Consider the following 21929-nt stretch of genomic DNA (forward strand, 5'->3'; position numbering starts at 1 on the left):
ATGGAAGGGGAAAAACTTATATATTATGTGAGAATGGAGTCCTTATATACATTTTAGAAACCATCCTTACTAAGCAATGAGTCATCACTGGATTGGTAAGATTATGCTTACAAACCAAGCCTTTTGGTGTGCTGAATCAGCTGCTTACTAAAGTACATGAGTAAAATATTACAAAGCATGACGAATCATGACAAAACATGATGAGTCATGGAAAGTCCTTACAAATCAGAATATTACCAGTCACATGACATGCTTACAAACATATCTGAGTGGCTCACTGATGTAATCAAGTGGCTGAATAAACATAAACAAATAATGGAAAGAGACAGAAACTACAAATACAACTAAATAAATAGAAACAAAGCTTATGTAAGTAAGAAGTATATCCTTTGTACACTCCTCTACTTATCTCCTTTTATACTGCTATTCATATATGTCATGGTATGAACTCCATACCATGCATGACACCGGCAACTGGACTTTAAAACTCTAGTCGCAGAGGTGTGGGGTTTGCTGGGGTTTGCAGCGTTTGTTGGCAGCTAGTCACAATGCACGGATGTAGTAGCTAGTCATCATCTCTTCTTGGTTCAGGCTGCCCAAGTGGCAAGCACCACTCCAACAGCTGGGCCTTGGTCTCTGGGCAGCTGACAAGAAATTGGATGAAATGGGTGATCGCCTCAGAGAGTGGACATCCATGTTTACAGCTCTCTCCATTACAGTGGCTCAAAAAACTGTCCGCATGTTTTGACATTTTTCACTATCTATGATATTGTGTGAGAATGAACAAATTCCTCAAGGACATACTTATACCACATTGTAGTATGGCTTCAGGGCTTTTATTTGAGCCCTACACCGTGGGAATCGGCGGAGATATGGTGGAGATATAAGGCTTATAAAATGATGACTCATGTGGACAGTTTTTTGAGTGTATATTAAAACTATATAAATCATTATTTATGACACCATAAAAATCATGCCACTATTATATAAATTATAAAGTGGTGTCATTATGTTATTTTATGACTATATCTAACTATATAAACCAGAATATCTCATGTATCATAGTCATAATCACCATGAAAGCCATCTCCTCTGCTCAAAGAGATAATATCCTCTCTCTGTCTTATGCTGGCCTCTCTGCTCGCCAAATTTCCTCTAGAACTGGAATATGCAAGTCCACTGTGGCCAAGTTCATCAAAGAAAGTCACCCAGACAAGGAAAACTCTTGTGGAGGACGTCCATCCAAGCTTACCTCTACTGACAAAAGGGCTATTATCCAACATATCACTACAGGAAAGGCTGATAATGCTGTCCAAGCCACCCATTATATCAATTCCACCATCACTACCCCTGTCTCTTCACAAACTGTGAGGAATGTTCTCAAGGCAGCTCATCTCAAGGCAGTAACAAAGAAGAAAAAGCCTCTTCTCTCCATCAAACATAGGCAGAGAAGACTAGCCTTTGCCTTAGCTCATCAACACTGGACTGTAGAGGACTGGAAGCATGTTATATGGTCAGATGAGACCAAAATCAATAGGATTGGGTCAGATGGGAAGGTGTATGTATGGAAAAAGAAGGGAGATGGCCTAACAGACAGAGAGGTTAATGGGACTGTCAAGTTTGGAGGAGGTTCTTTAATGGTATGGGGCTGTATGGGATGGAATGGTGTGGGAATGCTTGCTGAGGTTGAGGGGAAGATGAATGCTGAGCAGTATGTGGACATTTTAAATGACCACTTGCTGCCTAGCTTGGCAGAATCAGGGATTGATGAAGAAGATATCATTTTCCAACAGGATAATGATCCCAAGCACACATCCAGAAGAGCTAGGGAATGGTTTGAAGAACATAACATCAATGTTCTTGACTGGCCAGCACAGTCTCCTGATGTCAATGTCATTGAACATCTCTGGGGAACACTCAAGAAAAAGCTTCAAGCCTATGAAAACCCCCCTAAAGGAGTATGGGAGCTTTGGGAGAGAGTAGCAGTGGAATGGGGGAAGATCACAGCTGAGGATTGCCAGAAATTAATTGAGAGTATGCCTAGAAGGATAGAGGCAGTAATTAAAGCCAAGGGAGGTCATACAAAATACTAGAATACCTGGTTATTACTGTAAAATACTTGAGTCAAAAAACTGTCCACATGAGTCACCATTTTGTGAGCCTTGTATCTCCACCATATCTCCACCGATTCCCACGGTGTAGGGCTCAAATGAAAGCCCTGAAGCCATACTACAATGTGGTATAAGCATGTTTTTGAGGCATTTGTTTGTTCTCACACAATATTATAGATAGTGAAAAATGCCAAAACATACGGACGGTTTTTTGAGCCACTGTATGTACAACTGGTGTTCACCCTTCCACCGTGATCCTCTGTCTCATTCCCAATGGTTTGACGTCATGACCAGCATCGGCAATTATGGAGGAGCAAGGATGAAGATGCCTAATATAGGCATTGAAATTGTGTATGATTCAGGTGCCATGGCTGTTGGTTCAGGAAGGATAATCAGGCATGGGGTAGATGTGGTGGATGGTGACCAAATAGCTTGGGTGTGGTACATGAGGGATGATGTGCATGAGTTTATAGATATGCCCCGAGCTGACTACTCGAGGTACGAGTCAATAGTCGGCGACGCTATACACAGGACTTGAGGCACTAAGCTTTAATTGCATATGTAACAAATATTCCCCCAGCTACTCAATAATCGCCGGGCCCATACACAAGGAAGTGCAGAGCTTTGCCACCTTGAATGTGATTTCGGCGATCCCAGTATGGCTGATAAATACTTGGGAGATTTGACACTCAGCCATCGTCCCATCCCGGCAGTTTGGGATGTATGGCTATACTACATGGATATGCCATGGTGTGGTTGATTTGATTGCTCATATTGCAATAGGTATATATGATGTTGGCGATGCTGGAGATATGCTAAGGTGTTGGTGATGTTGAAGATCAGCATCGGCAAGTTCATACAGGGCCCACCCATCGCCCTCAAGCAACATATAACAGTTATAGCCTATACACCATAACAGTACTATCCTATGTATTATTATATTCCACAGTGTATGCAGTAGGCCCACTCCTGAGCCTGGGACTTTGTCTACCCCCTGGCCCACTCAGCATATTTGGTGATAATCTCACATGTGGGCCCATGGTGGGTTGGCCTGACTATTATGGAGAAATGTCAACATGGGCTGTCCAGTAAGTAGGGAGATAAGCCACTGCATTATGTGGCACATTCACTATGGCTGGAGCTACCGCTTCAATGTCATGCCATGATTCAAGCACTGGGCTGCAAAGCCACATCAATCCCATATCTTCTGACCAACAAAACAGCTATCCCACACCTCATACAATATATCAATGCCACCGGCAGAATGAAGACGACATTTGGTGAAATTTCCATGCTCTCAAAATGTTCGAACTGACAGACATCTTTATACCATCAGCAAAACTGACTGCCCATCAAACACCATACCCTACTCTACCATACCCCTTCCCCATAATATGACCCCAACCTCTACCTCAACACTTCGCCCTATCACTACAATCAAATAATCCTCAAACCTTCAAATAATCTGCTAGTCCAACCCTATAATTTCATAAAACAAACATATTCACTCGTCTATATGGAATCAATGCCTCCATTGAATTCAGTCAAAACTAACAAGAATTGGTCTCTCCGCCATCTGAGAAACCACCCTTCTACTTAATTTGCACTCAATCTGATTCCTATACCAGTCGCTTTTGCAACCAAGAACGCATCCAGTCAATCTTTACATACTCAGTTACTTCATTGTGCAATATTCTTAGAGTCACCTTTCCTTCAATAGATTGCATGTCTAAAATGTGCAGCGGAAACAGCAGACCAGTGGAGGCAAGCCTCACACTGGGGTATTCATGAATCTAGAGGTGCGGGGGGGCACAGGGCATGGGGCATGGGGCATGGGGCATGGGGCATGGGGCACCCAAGACTAGATAGTATTGTCTTACATAGAGTTACACTCTCAAAGACAGAAATTTGGATTTAAGAAAGAAAAAAAAACCATCCCTTCTGGTAAATACTTCCTAAAGAGAGGGATGAGTTCATAAATTAGACAGAGGCTACAGATAAGTACCAGTGGATACACAATCTAAACCATCAAAATCAAACTTTTTTGTTGAGCACACACGCTGGTCAGGTTAAATTTGACGTTTTGATGGGAACCAGTGCCTGGTTCGATTTTGGTGTGTAACCACCAAAAAACAAACCGGACTCGATTGCCAAGCGGGGCCTAAATCAAATGTGCCACTCAGGTGAAATTCTATGTATGTTGTCCTCTTGGGCCCAGTATTTATAGTTTTAACTGCAGGAGGTGCGTGACGTATTTTTGATGGCTGCTCATACGTAAGCACTTCTCCGTGTCTCGGCGTTTACTCGCATGAAAGACTGTTGGACAATATTATTTGTTAATTCATGAAACTTTGCACGTTCTTATCCTAGCACCATGGGCAAGGCACACGAGCTATTATAAATCTCGTGGTACCCTCTGGTACCCCATTGAACCGCAAGCAATTTCGTTCGCACACATCCAAAAGATCAAAGGAACGGGGATATAAGGTTCGGGTCACAATCAGGCATGTAGGACGACCACTAGTGAAACAAGACATGGAGGAGCAGCGTAGTGAAATGACCAGGTTCGTACAACACTGATTAAACCAAGCGGCACAGCAAATCACAGCCTATATAAAATGTTCTGTCTGCGAGCGTCTTATGAACGTCCAGATATACGTACTGGGAATCAAATCCTGCACTAAGGCACACCTGCCATCCGAAGCTCGGACTCGAGAAATTCTTCTATTTCCTCGATAGTCGGACGACTAGAAAGTCCACGAGGTGACCAACATCTTTGAATAAAACTCCACTGTGCACTAGTGACAAACGTTCCTGGAGGACATTTCGGCTTCACGCCCGTAGAAGATAATACAAGGACACGGATGTTATCCTTGATATCGTAGTAAGGTATTGATCCTGTGAGCAACTAGAGTCGCAATATGGTAAGCGGAAGATCCTGCGACGAGATTATGTACCATACCTGCAGGAGAACACTACCTATTGAATAGATATCAGTCTGCTCCGTTGGGATGCATGGGTCGATTTCGGCTTTCTGTACCTCGAATAACTGAGGATCAGTCCATCGTATCGCTGAGCGAACACCTCCAGATGGCTGTGCCGAAGCTGGGATTTCCGCGAGCAATAACATAACTCCAAAGTCGGATAATTGCGCTCTGCTCTGATGGTCCACCAGGATATTAAACTAAACAATGTTAGCGAATCATACTGCTAGGGGCAGAGATCTTACTCCAGATATATCTCCGTGCACAATGGAATGAGCATGTACTACATTTGAAATCAATGAAAGCCATTGCCATGACGAATGAAAGAAAACTAACAATAGCCCAGGCCAGCTACTACCTGTTTGGCCTAAGGGCGCACAAGTGCAAAAATGAGAGAGATCATTTCCACCGAAAAGGCTACTTACGATGTCCAACTTGCTCCGCAGTGACAAATGATGATTAGCGATGTAGTCATTCAACGACCCCTCGTTCATCCAAGGCGTCACCAGTGACGGAAAATGCCCAAAATCGTGTGCAATTCCATACAGTGGCAGGACATTTTTGTGATGTAATTGCGCCCAACGTGATATTTTAACCATCAGTTTCTAAGTCATCCGTAAGCGAGTTTCTCGGACACAAACGAAACAACGGACTTGGCAATTCTTACTCTTGTCGTCCTCATTCGAGAATGGGATTTTCAGTGACTTGACCGCAACCTAAGAAAGTCATTCGTGTTTGGAGGATTCTAATAGGCGAATTTCACTTACATAATGCTTTCGCTTGTCATAGTACCATGTTGATAGCCAAACGTCACTATACGTACCCGATAACGTTGGGTATATTTCGTGACGAACTATTTGCCTCGTGAGATCAGGGGTGGAGTTGCACTGAGATTCTCCCACAGGATGCCACTGAAAATTTGCCGGAGTGGTTGGTGTCCGCCTGGACGAATCTAATGATGAACTCGTCGAGCTGTTCTGAAATTCAGCCAATAAACCCTGAGGGAGGTAATTTGTGTACTCAGGAACATCAAGGTTGTGACCTTTCCTCAGGACGGTCTCCGAGTCTGACATGACTGGACTCGGAACGGCACCTTGAGGATCGGGGCACGAGCCTTCAGCAAACGAATGGAGAGTCATGTGTGCTATTTCTCGGTACGACCATCGAATGAATGTCAAAGGTAACTTCACCACTAGCCCGAAATATGCAAGCATATCAGAAATGCCATAGCCCTGTTGAGGGGCTGCAGGTGCATGGTACAGCGGATTGGACATGACCTCTATTGAGCAAATGCCAGGATGCGGGTTTTAGAAAGTAGACGCTGAATGCAGGTGATATTCATACCTGTCGACCAGCGTGCTGTTACAAGAATGTCTCACGAACTTAGCTATGCAAGTTCCTTCACAGTTCACGAAATCACAGGAACCGAACCTTTATGACATACAGCGAGCCAAGCAACCGACCTGCATGCATTCAATGTGCACCGTGCTAAATATGGCCTCTTCCTGGCCACTAATCGGCTTGTACCAACCCCAAAAGTCAACCCAGCTGCGATCCACAACTTACCGGAGGGAATTGAATATAAGTACATCCATACTATCACCTCATGCAGCTGATCAAATTCACGGACCGTAAGTGGGCTTTGGACGATCCACCACATGATGCACGAGGTTTGACCAATTGAGTGATATACTTGGCACTAGTGGTTCCGGGGTGCATGGTAAACTTTGTTCTAAAGTTTCATATGGTGGTCGACCGTCCAAGAAACACCCTGAGCTGGTTCTGATACTATATTAATGAGTTTCTCACGGGAGAAGGATGCAACCGTGAAAAATTTAAATCTCATGGTTAACTATATATTATGGGCGGGTTTACAAATATTGACCTTACAGTGAGATTTTCAAGCTGACCAGTCAAAACTGTTGTCGTATCCACATACGGGAACTGAGTTACGAACGAAAGATGTTATGGGAGCCAATGAAGTGAACTGCAGATCCGTAATTGTGGAGCCAAGGCATCAAGGTTGCCACTCGCATGCGCGACAAACCCTTGCACAATCATGATGCTACAACGACTACAAAAGCTCCAGCTTCTTGACGCTAATTTGGGTTAATTTGCAGGTGAATTTCACCTAATTGACTCTGCAGACTCCCATATCTCCCACTCGTCATCCATCGGTGTCGTCAATGAAGTCACAGCGTCAGCCGTGACGCAGCTTGTTCACCCAAATTGACACTATGTTTTTGAGGGTGTGAAAACTGACACTGTCATTCACGGTAAATTTGTCTGCTGCAAATTCCCGGAACCCTTGTCATGAACCGCCGGCTCGATCTAGCTTAAAGTAATTGTCCTGCCCTTACATAATATGAAATGTAAACGTTGGTAAGCGGGAATGTAATGGTATATCCTGTTATCATTCGGACCATTGTGAATGACGTGAGGGTGCACGTGTCTGAACTTTGCAAATTTGAAGTCGTTCGAACCGAGAATTCAATATTCAGGTCCGAATGACAACACTGATTTGCAATACTCCTACAGTTCCCACGGCTACACTTTCAAGGACTCATGCATTTACTTGATACCGAATGGCCCGTCAGCATCAAGGCATTGGGGACGATCAGCCGGTCAGAAGGAAGACTTGACACTGAGACCCTACAGTGAGGCCTTGAGGTGCGGACTTGGCAAAGAGGCCGGGGGGTACTTAAAGTTTTTCCTTGAACACAGTATGATGCTTTGCTAGATTAGCTTGAGTTTCCACAGGTTTCCACCCACGACTTAGTAATAACGCGGTATTCGGATACCGTTCTTAGGATTAGGGTGGAAGAAGGCTGGCCACTTTGTAGGGGAGATCGATCGATCGGTGGCAGGCAAGAAATAATTGATGAGGCCTAGGGACCAGGGTACACAAAGCGCTGACTTCGAAAAGCTCTCAGTGGCCACTACCAGCGGTCCAGCGCTTGTTCCGCGAACTTAACTAGTTCCGGATAACGATAGGCTACTAATGCGGAGTACCAGACCTCGGTAGAGTTCCTACTAGGCCATTGCGTATGGCCCGAGTATGTGTGGTATGCACTACCAGACTTGAATTCACGAACACCGACTTGGACTCCGTAGCATGGGAGGCGCTGCTTGCTGCGTACACGACAAGTACTGTTCATATCCAGTAGGTACTACCGTTGTCCGCGGAGAAGCACTGATCAGCCGCGCGCTGCACAGAACCGAGTTGTACTCCCCAAAGTGTCTAAGCTGTCCTTGTGATATGAGATACCATCACTCTTCATGTGGAGTCAACGGCATTGTGAGTGCTCATGTCAACACTATTGCAGTAAGACTACTTAATATTACAAGGGTCTGTTGAACTCCGCATACCCACCTTGAACCTACGGTTGCCTGCCACCGTGAATTCATTAATTTGGGCTCGGCCGCCGTGAACAGAGTGGTCATTCCTCATGCTGATATGTGGTGGCAAGTTTATGCGCATGTTTTACTTCTATGAAAATTGCAAGGATGCCCCAAGTCCAATAAATATGAGATCGTTCTTCACTTGCTGTAGCTCCTGACACTTTCCATCCTCGAAAAATTTATCCAGTCTTCTCTTCGTTGTTGCTCCAGCATAATGTCGCAACCAGTTGAGGAAGATTCAAAATCCAACAGCAAGTGGTCTTCTGCCTGGTAGATTAACACTGATGACGAATGATTAGGAACTGACTGGATGAAATGGCTGCGCGTTAACTTGCCGCAGTCTATCTCACAGTCTATCTCACGGTTCACCAGTGAGGGCGCCACTTCGGTGAGTACTTGCTTATCAATGGGTGCCTTGCAGACATTGACCGAATTCTGTGTGCCGATAGGGCAAAGATTCTGATGAATCTGAATCGCGTTTTATTGCTGGGTCACTTCCAAGTTTCAAAGATCTCGCATCCCCGGTTACACGCGAAGATCCACACCGCGATGGTGATCCTCCTTCCTTACTGACGCAATCTCGCCTAAAAATGTGTGTATATTCCTTTGCAAAACACAGCGCTTTAAGCTGAGGCTGAACGTCTTTATTTCCAGGGACGTTGACTTCGAAAAATACTGCGATGGACCTCAGGATCTCACACCTTATATTACTCCATGCACTCAGAATTACCCCGGCGGTTATGGCGGATTCAGTTGCGTCTGGAAGTGCAAATTGGAATCCTCCCAAAACGGTATCAAAGTTCGTTTACCAGTTGCTTTGCTTTCAAAACATTGGCTTGATCCTAATAGATGCCCCCGCAGAACGTCGCAGTCAAAGTTTTCAGAGTGCCATCAAGGAATTTGGAAGACATGAAAAAATTGATCAAGGTTAGTTCTCATGCAGTCGATGTATGTGGCATCTACAATCACTCTCTATCCAGAAACTGCGTCAGGAAGTCTATCTTTGGCAACGGCTGGAACACCAACATATACTGCCTTTATATGGCATTACGGGCAATTTTGACGTTGTCCCAGCGCTAGTGTCTCCATGGATGGAAAATGGTTCTCTTCAGCAATATCTGAAAACAATGTGGGATGCCGAGCAATTGCCGCCTGAAATGCATCGTCTCTTTCGTCTTGTGAGCATTTTTGTTTATATCTTATAGACGCACCCTCAGATGAATCGAAATACAGCTCTTCCAAGTCGTTTTAGGTCTGCAATATCGTGAGTGAATTTAATTGTAGCTATGTGGTCTCATTTAGACGATACACAATGAATCAGTGCATTCTAAAGACATTATACACGGAGATCTTATGCCTGTATGTCACAGTTTTCTCACCAGTCAGTGCCTGTTACTCATAAATTTTCAGTCTAATGTTCTGATCGATGAGGACGGGAACGCTCTCCTTGCGGACTTCGGCCTGTCGCGCCTGCTGGCGGACCATGAAACATCCTTCTTCCAATCTCACGGCCCAGGTGCAATTCGTTGGGCTGCTCCAGAAATCATACCGCTCAATCCTGACACACCCAACGGCGAAGTTAGTAAGCCAAATAAAGAAAGTGACATCTATTCATTTGGTTGCATCATGATGCAGGTAATGCCGACTCTCTTATCTATCGCAAGTGAATGATCCCAAATATCTCATTAGGTGTTATCTGGCCAGCCCCCGTACTCTCATATATTAAGCGAGCATACTGTCACTGTGGCCAAATTCCAAGGCACTCCACCAAGACAACCGCCTGCAATCGCTGATGTTCACTGGCGCTATATTGACCGATGCTTGTCGCTAGACGTCGACACGCGACCTTTGGTTGACGAAGTTTTGGAATACATTGAGGTGGAATATGACAGACATAATTAAACTCTTGAGCTGGCTGCTCCCGCCAGTGATACGAACGAGTTGACCTCGAATACCACATTTTCTCGTGTCATTGCAGCTGCAGTACATATAATGTATTTGTTTCGCGTGTATTTATTCCAACATGACACAATGCCTTGCTATACTCACTGCGTATCGTCCCAATATCCTCCTGGCATAATTGACTGCCTTCCATGAAGTTCCATCACATGAGCTCTAACGCAGATATCTAGCAACTTAGAACTCCGCAACATTGAATGCCAATTTTACATGTGCATGTGGGTACTCAACGTAATGATCCAAAAGCGAGATTCGCGTGGTATGCCCATGGCTTGGTACGTGGAGATAGCAGCCTTATATCGATTCCCGGTCTGATACCTCGTAATAGTACAACTTTTGGTACACTCCAGATTTAACCACAGGCGACACCGAATACTGGGAAACTCACGATTTTGGGCTCGAGGACACTAAGCTGGAGATCGATTCAACAGCATTGAAGCTCGGTCCTTTCAGTCTGGCAGAGGACAATAGAGCGGTAGGAAGTCCTGTCGAGTTCATTCCCGGTCAGCAGCCTAAAGACCCCATGGAAAAATATATCCGTTTGCGGTGCATGAGTGACCTGCAGTATGTGGGGAACTTCTACCCTCACTATATCCCACCTTCCTATCATTAGCCGACAGAAAAAGGTTTAATCTCCTGTCCCAAGAGCTACCACCCGCAGATGTCGAGCGTTGGAATTCATTAGCTGAACTCCAGATGATTCTTCCGCCTCTGTCGATGTACAGGAAGGTGATGAGAAGTTAAATGGGAACCCGGGAGTAGCATTAGGGGATATGGCTGGAACCTCAGTCGCGAATGGGGATGTATATGCTTGTGCTGAATGTAGCGTCAAGATGAAGGGCATTTTTTATGTATGCCTTACCTGCGCAGGTCAGATTTCCGTACGTCTAACGGGGCACAAAGCTTAACAACTATCACAGAACTACATTCCGCAATTGCCCTATGCGGTGATTGTACATTTCGTGATGTGTTCAATGTGGTCACAGAGCACCACCCTTACAATCACTCGCTGGTCAAGATTAAAGACCGGGTTCGAGATGTAGACATAACAGCATCAGACGAACCTTTGGATAACGTGGACGAGATTACCTCGCTTTCCTTACGAGTCGACAAGCTGGCTGCAATGGTAGAATCTCGCTTCATGGAACAAAATCTCCCCTCAGTGCACTTGTCACGCAGATTGACATAGTCTAGCTGCATCGACGGGAAAAGCACAGCTTCCCTCTGAATCCGTCCGCAAACTGGTGGTCGTCCAGTTCTCCCCCTTCATGCACCTCAATCTCATCTGGTGGACAGCCCAGAAATTGTCTTAAAGACTCGTCTTTGGCTGGAGGCCTCCTGACGAAAGACGAGAAGGAGATAAATGAAATGCGCTGAAGTAGTCAGTGAACTGAGGGAACTGAGAAAGATATATCTTACATTATGGAGTGGATAATCACCAGCATCAGTATAATTCGTGTAAAAAATTGACGGTCCTTTGGGTAAAGTTTGCAGTCCAAAAAGGTGGCGAAAAAATGTATTCGTTGAGTATCTACTACAGGTAGATAGCTAGTGCCAGTTAGAATGAGCAGGAGTGACTATCAGATTAGGCACGATAAGCGGCGGCGAGGCGAGCACGTTGCCGGAACGCTTGCTGTGAAATTGTGGCCGTCGACAAGTACTAGGACTGCGTGGGGTTGGGACCATCAATTTTTAGGAGCGAAGCTGGAGGTCGCGGAGAACGGCACGTGGAATTGAACCGAATCGAAACGAGGTGGGTAAAACGAACCGAAGTGTAACGAATACGGCCAGCCAATGAGAAGTGTTTGTAAAGTGAAGTGGCTATGAAGTGGCTATGTTTCATTTGACGTTATCGTCGTCAACATTTTGTAATATAGATCAGCTCGTCGAACCGTAACTATCAATGCAGCCCTTCGTGTCACAGGCCCGGAAATCCGATAGTCGTCCTCTTTTGCAATTCGTTCCTAATTCGATGCTTATCTACAACGAGGTGTCACGAATCGAGTTGTATCGAATTGCCTCAGTTTCGAACCGAACTGAAGTTGCCTCGAGGTCACCTTGATTCGACGGCCTACTGGACAGTGTGAAATTTGCAGTCTTTTCGAGTCCCGCTCGGCAACGCTCAGCAGCACTCCGCACAATGACGAGACGTCGTCCGAAGCTTTCTGCAGCACGCTCGCACGGCTCAAAAAGTTTCGGCAGTTCAACGAGTCCACCGTGACGTTCTCGACCGCTCTACCTACGCCGATTATCCCCAGAATTATCCCGCGTCCCTCCCCTCTTCGACCAGCTTCGACTCCGCGCCTCCTCCGCTTTTGGCAGTGCTGAAGTAAACCTGTGCTTGGACCCTACTACGGGTCATCGGATCATGTATCGGCATTGAAACCGGAGTTCCTAATTGATACAGCAAATTTCAAAAACCGTTACGAGTGTGTCACAGCTTACAGGACCAATCCAGACGGCCTGCCTCCATTTTGGCTTATCGGTAGTCGTTGATGCTAATAAGAATTACAGGCTGTGATGGGGCCCTATCCCGAAATACTAGGGCAGCAGCTGAGTGTGGCAGTCGCCTTTTTCAAATGATATCTGGCAAGTAATCGGCTGAGCATTGGATTACGGGATAAAACACGTACATTATACCAATGATCTCGGGTGAAAGAAACATTATTTGATAAATGCAAGGTTGGGCGCTACCCCCGTAGGAGTGCAGCTGCGCCGCGGCGCAGGCTCGATGTTCAGCGAATTTGACCGGAATCCCTATTATGTCGGATCCAAGGAACTTGAGTGGAATAAAGAGGAAAGCCTGTGACCTCCCCAATGCGTGAACATCGAACGCCGGGTATTTTACGTTTTGGGGAGGGGGGATTTCGTCTTACTTCTAGATTCTCCTCGGGCCCAGTATTTATCGTCTTAACGGCAGTAGGTGCGTGATTTATTTTGGATACCACCGCACATATAACATTAGAAAACAGTAAAATGCCGTATGTACTGTCCAGCATAGGGCTTCGCCCCACCGGACAATAAACAATGAACCAAAAAAAAAATTGGATGACTGCTCACACACAAGCACCTGCCAGTGTCTCGGCGTTTACTAGCTGTGGTGCGGCACACGCATGACTGTTGGACAATATTAAATTTGTTAAATTTATTCATGAAACTTATTCATGAAACTCCTTTGTACGTTCTCATCCTCGCGCGATGGGCAAGGCATGCGAGCTATTAATATTATAAATCTCGTGGTGCTCGCTGGTACTCCATTAAACCACAAGCGATTTCGTTCGCACACATTCAAAAAACCAAATGGAACAGGGATATAACGTTCCGGTTACAATCAAGAATGTAGGACAACTACTAGTGAGACAAGATCTGGTGCACGTGGCGTAGTTAAATAACCTCTTTCCCTAGGTCCAATCAACACCGAATAAAGCTAGCGGCACAGTAAATCACAGCCTATATGAAATATTCTGTCTGTGGGCGTGTCATGAACGTGCAGATGCACGTACTGGGGATCAAGTCCTGCGCTAAGGTAAACCTGCCATCCGAAGCTCGGACTCTAGAAATTCTTCTATTTCCTCGATAGTCGGACGACTAGAAAGTCCACGAGGTGACCAACATCTTTGAATAAAACTCCACTGTGCACCAGTGACAAACGTTTCTGGAGGACATTTTGGCTTTACGCCTGTAGAAGATAATATAAGGACACGAATGTTATCCTTGATATCGTAGTAAGGTATTGATCCTGTGAGCAACTAGAGTCGCAATATGGTAAGCGGAAGATCCTGCGACGAGATTATGTACCATACCTGCAGGAGAACACTGCCTATTGAATAGATATCAGTCTGCTCCGTTGGGATGCATGGGTCGATTTCGCCTCTCTGCGCCTCGAATAACTGGGGATCAGTCCATCGAACCGCTGAGCGAACACCTCCAGATGGCTGCGCCGGAGTTGGGATTTCCGCGAGTAATAACATAGCTCCAAAGTCGGATAATTGCGCTCTGCCCTGATGGTCTACCAGGATGTTATGCTAGACGATGTTAGCGAATTATACTGCTAGGAACAGAGATCTTACTCCAGAGATATCTCCGTGCACAATGGAATGAGCATGTACTACATTTGAAATCAATGAAAGCCATTGCCACGACGAATGAATGAAAACTAACGATAGCCAAGGCCAGCTACTACCTGTTTGGCCTAAGGACGCACAAGTGCAAGAATGAGAGACATCATTTCCACCGAAAAGGCTACTTACGATATCCAACTTGCTCGGCAGTGACAAATGATGATTAGCGATGTGATCATTCAACGACCCCTCGTCCACCCAAGGCGTCACCAGTGACGGAAAGTGCCCAAAATCGTGTGCAAATCCATATAGTGGCAGAACGTTTTTGTGATGTAATTGCGCCCAACGTGATATTTTACCCATTAGGTTCTAAGTTATCCGTGAGTGAGTTTTCTTGGACACAAACGAAACAACAGACTTGACAATTCTTACACTTCTCATCCTCATTCGAGAATGGGATTTTCAGTGACTTGACCGCAACCTAAGAAAGTCATTCGTGTTTGGAGGATTCTAATAGGGGAATTCCACTCACATCACGCTTTCGCTTGTCATGGTACCATGTTGATCGCCAAACGTCACTATACGTACCCGATAATGTTGGATATATTTCACGACGAACGACTTGGCTGGTGAGATCAGGGGGGGAGTTACACTGAGATTCCCCTACAGGATGTCGCTGAAAATTGGCCGGAGTGGTTGGTGTCCGTCTGGAAGAATCTGATGATGAATCCATCGAGCTGTTCTGAAATTCAGCCAATTAACTCTGAGGGAAGTAATTTGTGTACTCAGGGACATCAATGTTGTGACCTTCTCTTAGGAGAGTCCAAGGCTCTGAGATGACTGGACTCGGAACGACGCCTTGCGGATTGGGGCATGAGCCTTGGGCAAACGAATGGAGGGTCATAGGTACTATTTCTCGATACGACCATCGAACGAATGTCAAAGGTAACTTCACCACCAGCCCGAAATATGCAAGCAGGTCAGACATGCCAGAGCCCTGTTGAGTAGGATGCGGGTGTTAGAAAGTAGACGCTGAATTCAGGCGATATTCATACCTTTCGACCGGAATGCCATAAATGTAGTAGCACGTCTTATGAGGTGCTATTTCAATCTAGTTACTTCACAGCTCACAATCACAGTTCTCCTAACCTTTGTGACATGCATCCAGCCAAGCCACCTGTATGCATTCGATGTGCACATGGCCTGTAGAACTTCCAGCCACGGATTGTGTGTATACCGGCAGCCTCAAAAGTCAGCTCAGCTGCGATGCACAATTTACTGGATGTAAGTACATCCACAGTATCGCCTCATACAGCTGGTCAAATTCCCAGAGCAGCAAGCGGGCTTTAGGCGACATGGTGAACTTTGTTCTAAAGTTGTGGTGGTTTTCGCGCGCGGTCCGGCCTCGAGGTCTGTGGCATGCCTACGATGATCGTGGAAGTCGGAAGGAAACTCTCGTTTCAACGGGTATGAAGGCCAGACTGACTATGCACAGGTGTGGTAATTGATTCGAGCACGTTCATTCAAACAAACCTTGTTACACAGCTTAATCTTGGTTTGATTAGTACGTCTGCGTTTCATGACGGTATTGAAAGACCCACTCGAGCCAAGAAGGCACCACCGTTTTAGTATCAGCTGATTCTGATACTAAAATAGCCAAGACGAGTTTCTCGCGGAATAAGGATGCACTGGCAGAAAGAACTCCAACGTTTCTCGAACGATCGTAAGGGTGTAGCCATGGGCCATGTTCCCATCGAGAAGCTGTGAAATTTCTCAGGGCCAATTGAACGCATTACATCAAGGCATTGAGGACGCGGGTTACGTGGTCAACCGGTCACAAGGAGGACGTGATACGCGTGGCGGTGTGAGGAGGAAGAGATAAGTAAGTACTGATAAGTAGTAGGCTGTAGACCCACTGCTTACTCAACCAGTTACCGGCATCGATAGAGGCCGGGTATGGAAAATTCCCCTTGATCTGCTAGCTTCCACCACGACTCAGATCTGACGGTCGGATCGCGGTATTCGAATTAGGACTAAAGTCGATCAGTGGCAGTCAAAAGATAATCGATAAAGGATCAGGGTACACAAAGCGCTGGCTTCAAATTCAATGGCTACCAGCGCTGGTTCCGCGAACTTCCGAAATACTCGGCTTACATCAGATCGATCACTAAAGTTCTTACTTGGCCATTAAGCGTATGGCCTGGATATGTGCTACCAGACTTGAATTCACGAACACCGACTTGGACTCCACAGCATCGTAGTAAGAGCATTCGTCATTCGAACCTGATGATCGCGTATACGACAAGTGTTCATATCCAGTAGGTACTACCGTTGTTCGTGGAGAAGCACAGGTCAGCCGCTGCACAGCACCGAGTTCTACACCTGGAGCTTCATCTGAGATGTACTTGTGATATGAGACACTTCTTCTTGTGGAATTAACAGCATTGTGAGTGCTCGTGTCAACACTACTGCAATAAGAGATATCACAAGGGTCCGTTGAACTCTGCAAACTCACCTTAAACCTATGGTTGCCTGTCTCGGTAAATTCATTAATTTGGGCCCAGCCACCGTCCACAGGGTTATCCTCCACCTGATCTTCTAGAGACTTCGCAGCCAAGATCCGCAGGTTCTGGCAGGTCAGAAGACTCGCGGCAGTAGCAAGTTTCATGATGCACATTCTTTACTTCTGTGAAATTTGCGAAGATGCCCCCAGTCCAATAAATGTGAGTTCGCTCTCCGCTTGCTGTAGCTCCTGACACCTTCCATTTATCCAAGCTTCTTTTCGTTCAAGTTACTGCCCCAACACAATGTCGCAACCGCTTACGGAGTATTCAACATCTACTAACAGCGAGTAGTCTTCCACATGGTGAATTAACACTGATGACGAATGATTAGCGAATTACTGGAAAAGGCTGCGCATCAATTGCTCGCTGTCTATCTCATCCTTCACCGGTGAGGGTACCACTTCAGTGAGTGCTTATCAATGAGCGCCTTGGCATACAATGACTGACTCAATGCTGTGTACCTATAGAGCAATTCCGATGAATTGAAAAGGGTCCCAGATCTTACAACAAGTAGTACTGGCCCTGAATCCCCTTGTATTGTCTCGCCTTCTGGGTCACTTGCGAGTTTCGTGGTCGTTGCGTCCCCAGCGGTTGGGCATGAAGATCCTGACTGTGAGCGTGATCTTCCTTCCTCACTGACGCAACCTTACCTAAAAATGTGTGTGTATTCCTCCGCAAAACACAGCGCTTTGAGCTGAGGCTGATCGTCTTTATTTCCAGAGATGTTGACCTCCAAAAATATCACCCTCAACCTCAGGATCTTACGCATTATATTATACGTACCGAGAATTATCCCCTCAGTCTTGGCGGATTCAGTGACGTCTGGAAGTGCAAACTGGATTCTTTCCCTCGAAACGGTATCAAGGTTCGTTGATTCATTGATCTACTTCGAGAAGATGAGCTTGATCCTACCAGATGCCCCCGGAAGACGTCGCTGTCAAGGTTCTCAGAGTGCTATCAAGGAATCCAAAAGACATGAAACAATTGATCAAGGTCAGTTCTCGTGCAATCGATTCATGTGGCACCTACCATCACGCTATCCAGAAACTGCGTCAGGAAGTCTTTCTTTGGCAACAGCTGAAAACACTCACATATACTGCCTTTGTATGGCACTACGGACCGTTTTGGCACTATCCCGGCGCTAGTATGTCCATGGATGGAAAATGGGTCTCTCCAGCAATATCTGAAGATAATGTGGGACGAGCAATTCTCGCCTGAAATGCATCGTCTCTTTCGTCTCGTGAGCATTTTTGTCCATATCTTATAGACGCACGCTGAGATCAGTTGAAATACAGCTCTCCCAAGTCGTTTTAGGCCTGCAGTATCGTGAGTGAATTGTGGCTCCGTGACCTCATTCAGATTATACACAACGAATCAGTGCATTTTAGCAACATTATACACGGGGACCTCATGCCTGTATGTCACAAATTTCGCCAGTCGACCAGGCTACTCATAAAATTTCAGTTCAATGTTCTGATCGATGAGAATGAGAACGCTCTCCTTGCGGACTTCGGCCTGTCGCGCCTGCTGGGTGATCATGAAACATCCTTCTTCGATTCTCACGGACCAGGTGCAATTCGTTGGGCTGCTCCAGAAATCACACCGCTCGATCCTGAAAAACCCGACGAAGAAATTAGCAAACCAAATAAACCAAGTGACATCTATTCATTTGGTTGCATCATGATGCAGGTAACGCCGACTCTCTTATCTGTCGCAAGTGAATGATTCTAAATATCACATTAGGTGTTATCTGGTCAGTCCCCGTACTTTGATATAAGCGAGACTTGTATCCCTGTGGCCAAATTCAAAGGCACTCCACCAACACGACCGCCTGGAATCGCTGATGTTCATTGGTGCTATATTGAACGATGTTTGTCGCTAGACGTCGACACGCGACCTTTGGTTGACGAAGTTTTGGAATACATTAAGGCGGAATGCGACAGACAGAAGTTAGCTTCTCGAGCTGGCCGCTCCCGCCAGTGATACGAACGAGTTGCGTTTACTTATATTCTTGCAGTTGCAACACATGTTGTATTGATTTCCTGTGTATTTATTCCATCGTGATACTATACTTCACTGCACCCAATATTAATACCCTCCTGACTATCTACCTTCTTGAGCGATGCAAATCTAACTTAGAACTCCGCGACATTGAATGGAATTTCACAAGAGTGGTACTTTCGGTACCGCTCTCAATTTGCAATGACAGGCAAAGACTCGACTCTTGAGTCAGTCATCGACTCATCCCACCGCTTGCTGTGCTGAATGGTGACGAGAGCTCTCAGGTAGTGGAGTCATTGTGACTGACCAATTATTTAGACTCAGAATGTCACAGTCGGTCTGGCGGTTTATAAAGGGCACCCCTTCACTTAGGAGATGCCCTTGTCGTGCTCGTCTCGCCACTTGCACCACAATCCAATTAATCAGACCTAGCTCATTTCTTGCTGCAATTACTGCGAAGATGTCGACAGCTACTATGACTGCCCCTCTCGCCGCTGCTTCCTCCCAGAACGTTACTCTCCCCGCTATCCCTGAGCTCACCAATCCCAACTTCCTTGACGTTCTTCTTCCTGTTTCTGAGGATGCTAGCCCGATGATAATCACCGAAAATTCTCCAGCACATTCCAATGCTATGATGGATGCGCTCCGTTCGACTGCTCACCACAAGCTCACTGAAAATTATTCGCCCGCCTTTAGTTCCACTCTTTCGGCCACACTAGATGCATTCAATGGCATACGTCCCGGTGTGTCTGGGTCCTCCATTGATGATTATCTTTGCAAGGCTTGGGCTGAAGACCCAGCTCTCACCCTCCGAATCATCTGGTCTCTCAGGAGCATTCATGATGGGAAAAGCGACAAGGAGCTCTTTTACATGGCGTTTGGCTGGCTCTTCGAAAACCACCCTCGCACTGCTGTTTCCAATCTCCATCTTCTTGTGGAGCCTGTCTGTAGTCGCCTCCGTCCTGTCAAAGGCAAAGACACCAAGAAGCGCGTGAACATGCCTCACGGCTACTGGAAGGACCTGCTCAACATCCTCGCCTTGGCCACTGTTGACGAGCTTTATCCTGCTCCTGCATGCTTCACTTTCCTTCACAATTATACACCTCGCAACTCTCGCCCTGAATTCAAGTCTAATGCTGAACAGGAAGCGTGGTCGAGGGCAAAGCGTGTTCAGGCCCATGGTGTGAACCACGCCTTAATTGTGGAGAAGCTACAGCAGCCAAAGTATCGTGCTCTGTATGTCGCGGTTTCCAGGCTATTTGCAGATCAGCTTGTCAAAGATGTCTCGATTCTTGATAGGCTAGCCTCCCTTCCGGCGGATGCAACACAGAAGGACCGTGTGTCTCTCATATTTTCGCTCTCCCTAGCGACAAAATGGGCACCCTCTCCTGGGGGGTCGCACGATAGGGTTACGAATATCACCTCTGCTATCTGCATCCTCCTGCACCACGCTCAAATCACATCTTCCCTCGCGTACAAAATCCCTGTCACGCTCTCCCCCAGTGCCCTGGAGTTGCATGTCTTGCGTTCCTTCCTCCGCCGTCACATTCTTTCACCTTCCCGTCGTCTCAAGTCCCTCCCCGAGCCCCTCATGTCCGCTAATCGCTGGTCCGAAATCGTCTACTCCCGTGTTCCATCTGTCTGCATGGACAACAATAAGAAACATTTCTTCAATCACGATCCTGACCGCTTTGTTTCTTATCTGACAGATGTGGAATCGGGAAAGCAGCAGATCAGTGGTGCAACGCTCCTCCCACACGAACTTGTCATGCAGGCCGCGGCGTGTGTGCGCTCTCTGCCAGTGAAAGGGAAAGTGTCCCTGCAAAATGCCATCGAGGAGCACAAGCGTAAGCTTGCGGAGACACAAGCGCGTGTGGCGGAGGTACAGTGGGCGACGCTCCTCCAGCGTCTGCGCGAGGCTGGGGAGCTAGACAACTGCATTGCCGTCTGTGACGTCTCGGGGTCAATGGGCAGTGTCGATTATCACTACGCCGGAACACGCCAGTCCTCCGTATTCCCCATCTGGCCTGCTATTTCCCTCAGCCTCATCTTGGCGCGTCTTGCGAAGCCGCCTTTCAAGGACGCGTTCATCACTTTTTCCGCGAATCCACAGATGGTCGTGCTTGATCCTGAAGGCACCGTTTCACTCGGCGAAACGGTGATGAAGATGGCGCGTTCCGAGTGGACCATGAACACTAACTTCAACGCCGTCTTCCTCGACCTCCTTCTCCCGCTCGCCAAGAAGCACGCCGTGCCTCAGGACCAGATGATCCAGCGGATCTTCGTGTTCACAGATATGCAGTTCGATGCGTCTCAGACCACTTACCAGACTGTACCGAATGTGGCGGAGTGGGACACGAATCATGATGTCATCGAGAAGGCGTACAAGGAGGCAGGATACGAGATGCCGGAGATCGTGTACTGGAACCTGTCCTTTGCGGATGCTTACCCAGGTATCACCGCTCCTGTGACCGGGGACCGGAAGGGTGTTGCGCTGCTGAGCGGGTACTCGCCGTCGCTGTTGAAGGTGTTCATGGGTGGGGATGAAGAAGAGGAGTGGGAAGAAGTGGTTCAGCATGGGGCGGAAGTGGCTCAGGTGAAGGCGAAGAAAAACGCTCACTCCTGTGGAGTTTATGGAGATGGCCTTGGGGAGGAAGAGTTTCGATGGACTTGTTGTCGTTGATTGAGGTATTGGTTTCGTTAGCATGTATCACTAGCATCTTTCACCACTCATCTAAATTATTTGTATTATTATATTCAATGCACGCATTTCTCATCCAAACGTCGATCTGAGCTTGCAATTAGCCTATATCCAATCGCAAAGCCGCCGCTATGTGATTACCTGCT

At 46.5% G+C, this 21929-nt stretch overlaps 6 protein-coding genes across 6 annotated transcripts; 4 read left to right on the forward strand and 2 right to left on the reverse strand.

Annotated features, from left to right (window-relative positions):
• Positions 1-2334: 2334 nt before the first annotated feature.
• DFJ58DRAFT_658342 (uncharacterized protein) lies at positions 2335-2649 on the forward strand (the record flags this gene model as incomplete). Its single annotated transcript, XM_041382023.1, has 1 exon — positions 2335-2649. The coding sequence occupies one exon, from the start codon at positions 2335-2337 to the stop codon at positions 2647-2649; it is 315 nt and encodes a 104-aa protein (XP_041245353.1).
• Positions 2650-4791: 2142 nt separating this feature from the next.
• DFJ58DRAFT_744676 (kinase-like domain-containing protein) lies at positions 4792-6383 on the reverse strand (the record flags this gene model as incomplete). Its single annotated transcript, XM_041387335.1, has 8 exons — positions 6116-6383; positions 5863-6067; positions 5749-5811; positions 5521-5700; positions 5432-5462; positions 5341-5378; positions 5074-5295; positions 4792-5019 (listed from the first exon to the last, which is right to left on the reverse strand). Exons 1-8 carry the CDS (start codon positions 6367-6369, stop codon positions 4792-4794), a joined length of 1221 nt encoding a protein of 406 aa, XP_041245354.1. The 5' UTR covers positions 6370-6383.
• A 3064-nt stretch (positions 6384-9447) lies between these two features.
• On the forward strand, positions 9448-10399 carry DFJ58DRAFT_658415 (kinase-like domain-containing protein; the record flags this gene model as incomplete). Its single annotated transcript, XM_041382026.1, has 4 exons — positions 9448-9687; positions 9800-9856; positions 9908-10132; positions 10187-10399. The coding sequence occupies 4 exons, from the start codon at positions 9448-9450 to the stop codon at positions 10397-10399; spliced, it is 735 nt and encodes a 244-aa protein (XP_041245355.1).
• Positions 10400-13850: 3451 nt separating this feature from the next.
• Positions 13851-15142, reverse strand: DFJ58DRAFT_287668 (kinase-like domain-containing protein). The gene is made up of 7 exons (XM_041379680.1): positions 15050-15142; positions 14707-14998; positions 14618-14648; positions 14527-14564; positions 14260-14481; positions 13960-14205; positions 13851-13883 (listed from the first exon to the last, which is right to left on the reverse strand). Exons 2-6 carry the CDS (start codon positions 14878-14880, stop codon positions 13978-13980), a joined length of 693 nt encoding a protein of 230 aa, XP_041245356.1. The 5' UTR covers positions 14881-14998; positions 15050-15142; the 3' UTR covers positions 13851-13883; positions 13960-13977.
• Positions 15143-17186: 2044 nt separating this feature from the next.
• On the forward strand, positions 17187-19177 carry DFJ58DRAFT_875590 (kinase-like domain-containing protein; the record flags this gene model as incomplete). Its single annotated transcript, XM_041394420.1, has 12 exons — positions 17187-17240; positions 17293-17383; positions 17413-17486; positions 17549-17739; positions 17802-17946; positions 17997-18074; positions 18126-18185; positions 18259-18321; positions 18377-18407; positions 18460-18497; positions 18546-18770; positions 18825-19177. 12 exons carry the CDS (start codon positions 17187-17189, stop codon positions 19062-19064), a joined length of 1290 nt encoding a protein of 429 aa, XP_041245357.1. The 3' UTR covers positions 19065-19177.
• Positions 19178-19276: 99 nt separating this feature from the next.
• On the forward strand, positions 19277-21864 carry DFJ58DRAFT_780621 (uncharacterized protein). The gene is made up of 5 exons (XM_041389749.1): positions 19277-19427; positions 19455-19593; positions 19618-19777; positions 19802-21678; positions 21713-21864. The coding sequence occupies exons 1-5, from the start codon at positions 19408-19410 to the stop codon at positions 21767-21769; spliced, it is 2253 nt and encodes a 750-aa protein (XP_041245358.1). The 5' UTR covers positions 19277-19407; the 3' UTR covers positions 21770-21864.
• The last annotated feature ends 65 nt before the right edge of the window (positions 21865-21929 follow it).

The sequence above is a fragment of the Suillus subalutaceus genome (genome assembly GCF_016647625.1).
Source record: "Suillus subalutaceus strain FC151 chromosome Unknown DFJ58scaffold_35, whole genome shotgun sequence".
Classification (NCBI taxonomy): domain Eukaryota; kingdom Fungi; phylum Basidiomycota; class Agaricomycetes; order Boletales; family Suillaceae; genus Suillus; species Suillus subalutaceus.

Bases quoted from the DNA above. Each gene is read 5' to 3' on its own strand.
- DFJ58DRAFT_287668 (XM_041379680.1), bottom strand. From the start codon at position 14,880: ATGGGTAAAATATCACGTTGGGCGCAATTACATCACAAAAACGTTCTG. The intron at 14,649-14,706 runs GTAAGTAGCCTT...GTGCGTCCTTAG, and splicing joins TGCCGAGCAAGTTGGATATC to GCCAAACAGGTAGTAGCTGG. The intron at 14,206-14,259 runs GTATGGTACATA...TTGCGACTCTAG, and splicing joins TAGGCAGTGTTCTCCTGCAG to TTGCTCACAGGATCAATACC.
- DFJ58DRAFT_780621 (XM_041389749.1), top strand. From the start codon at position 19,408: ATGTCACAGTCGGTCTGGCG. The intron at 19,428-19,454 runs GTTTATAAAGGG...CCCTTCACTTAG, and splicing joins ATGTCACAGTCGGTCTGGCG to GAGATGCCCTTGTCGTGCTC. The intron at 19,594-19,617 runs GTTACTCTCCCC...GCTATCCCTGAG, and splicing joins CCGCTGCTTCCTCCCAGAAC to CTCACCAATCCCAACTTCCT.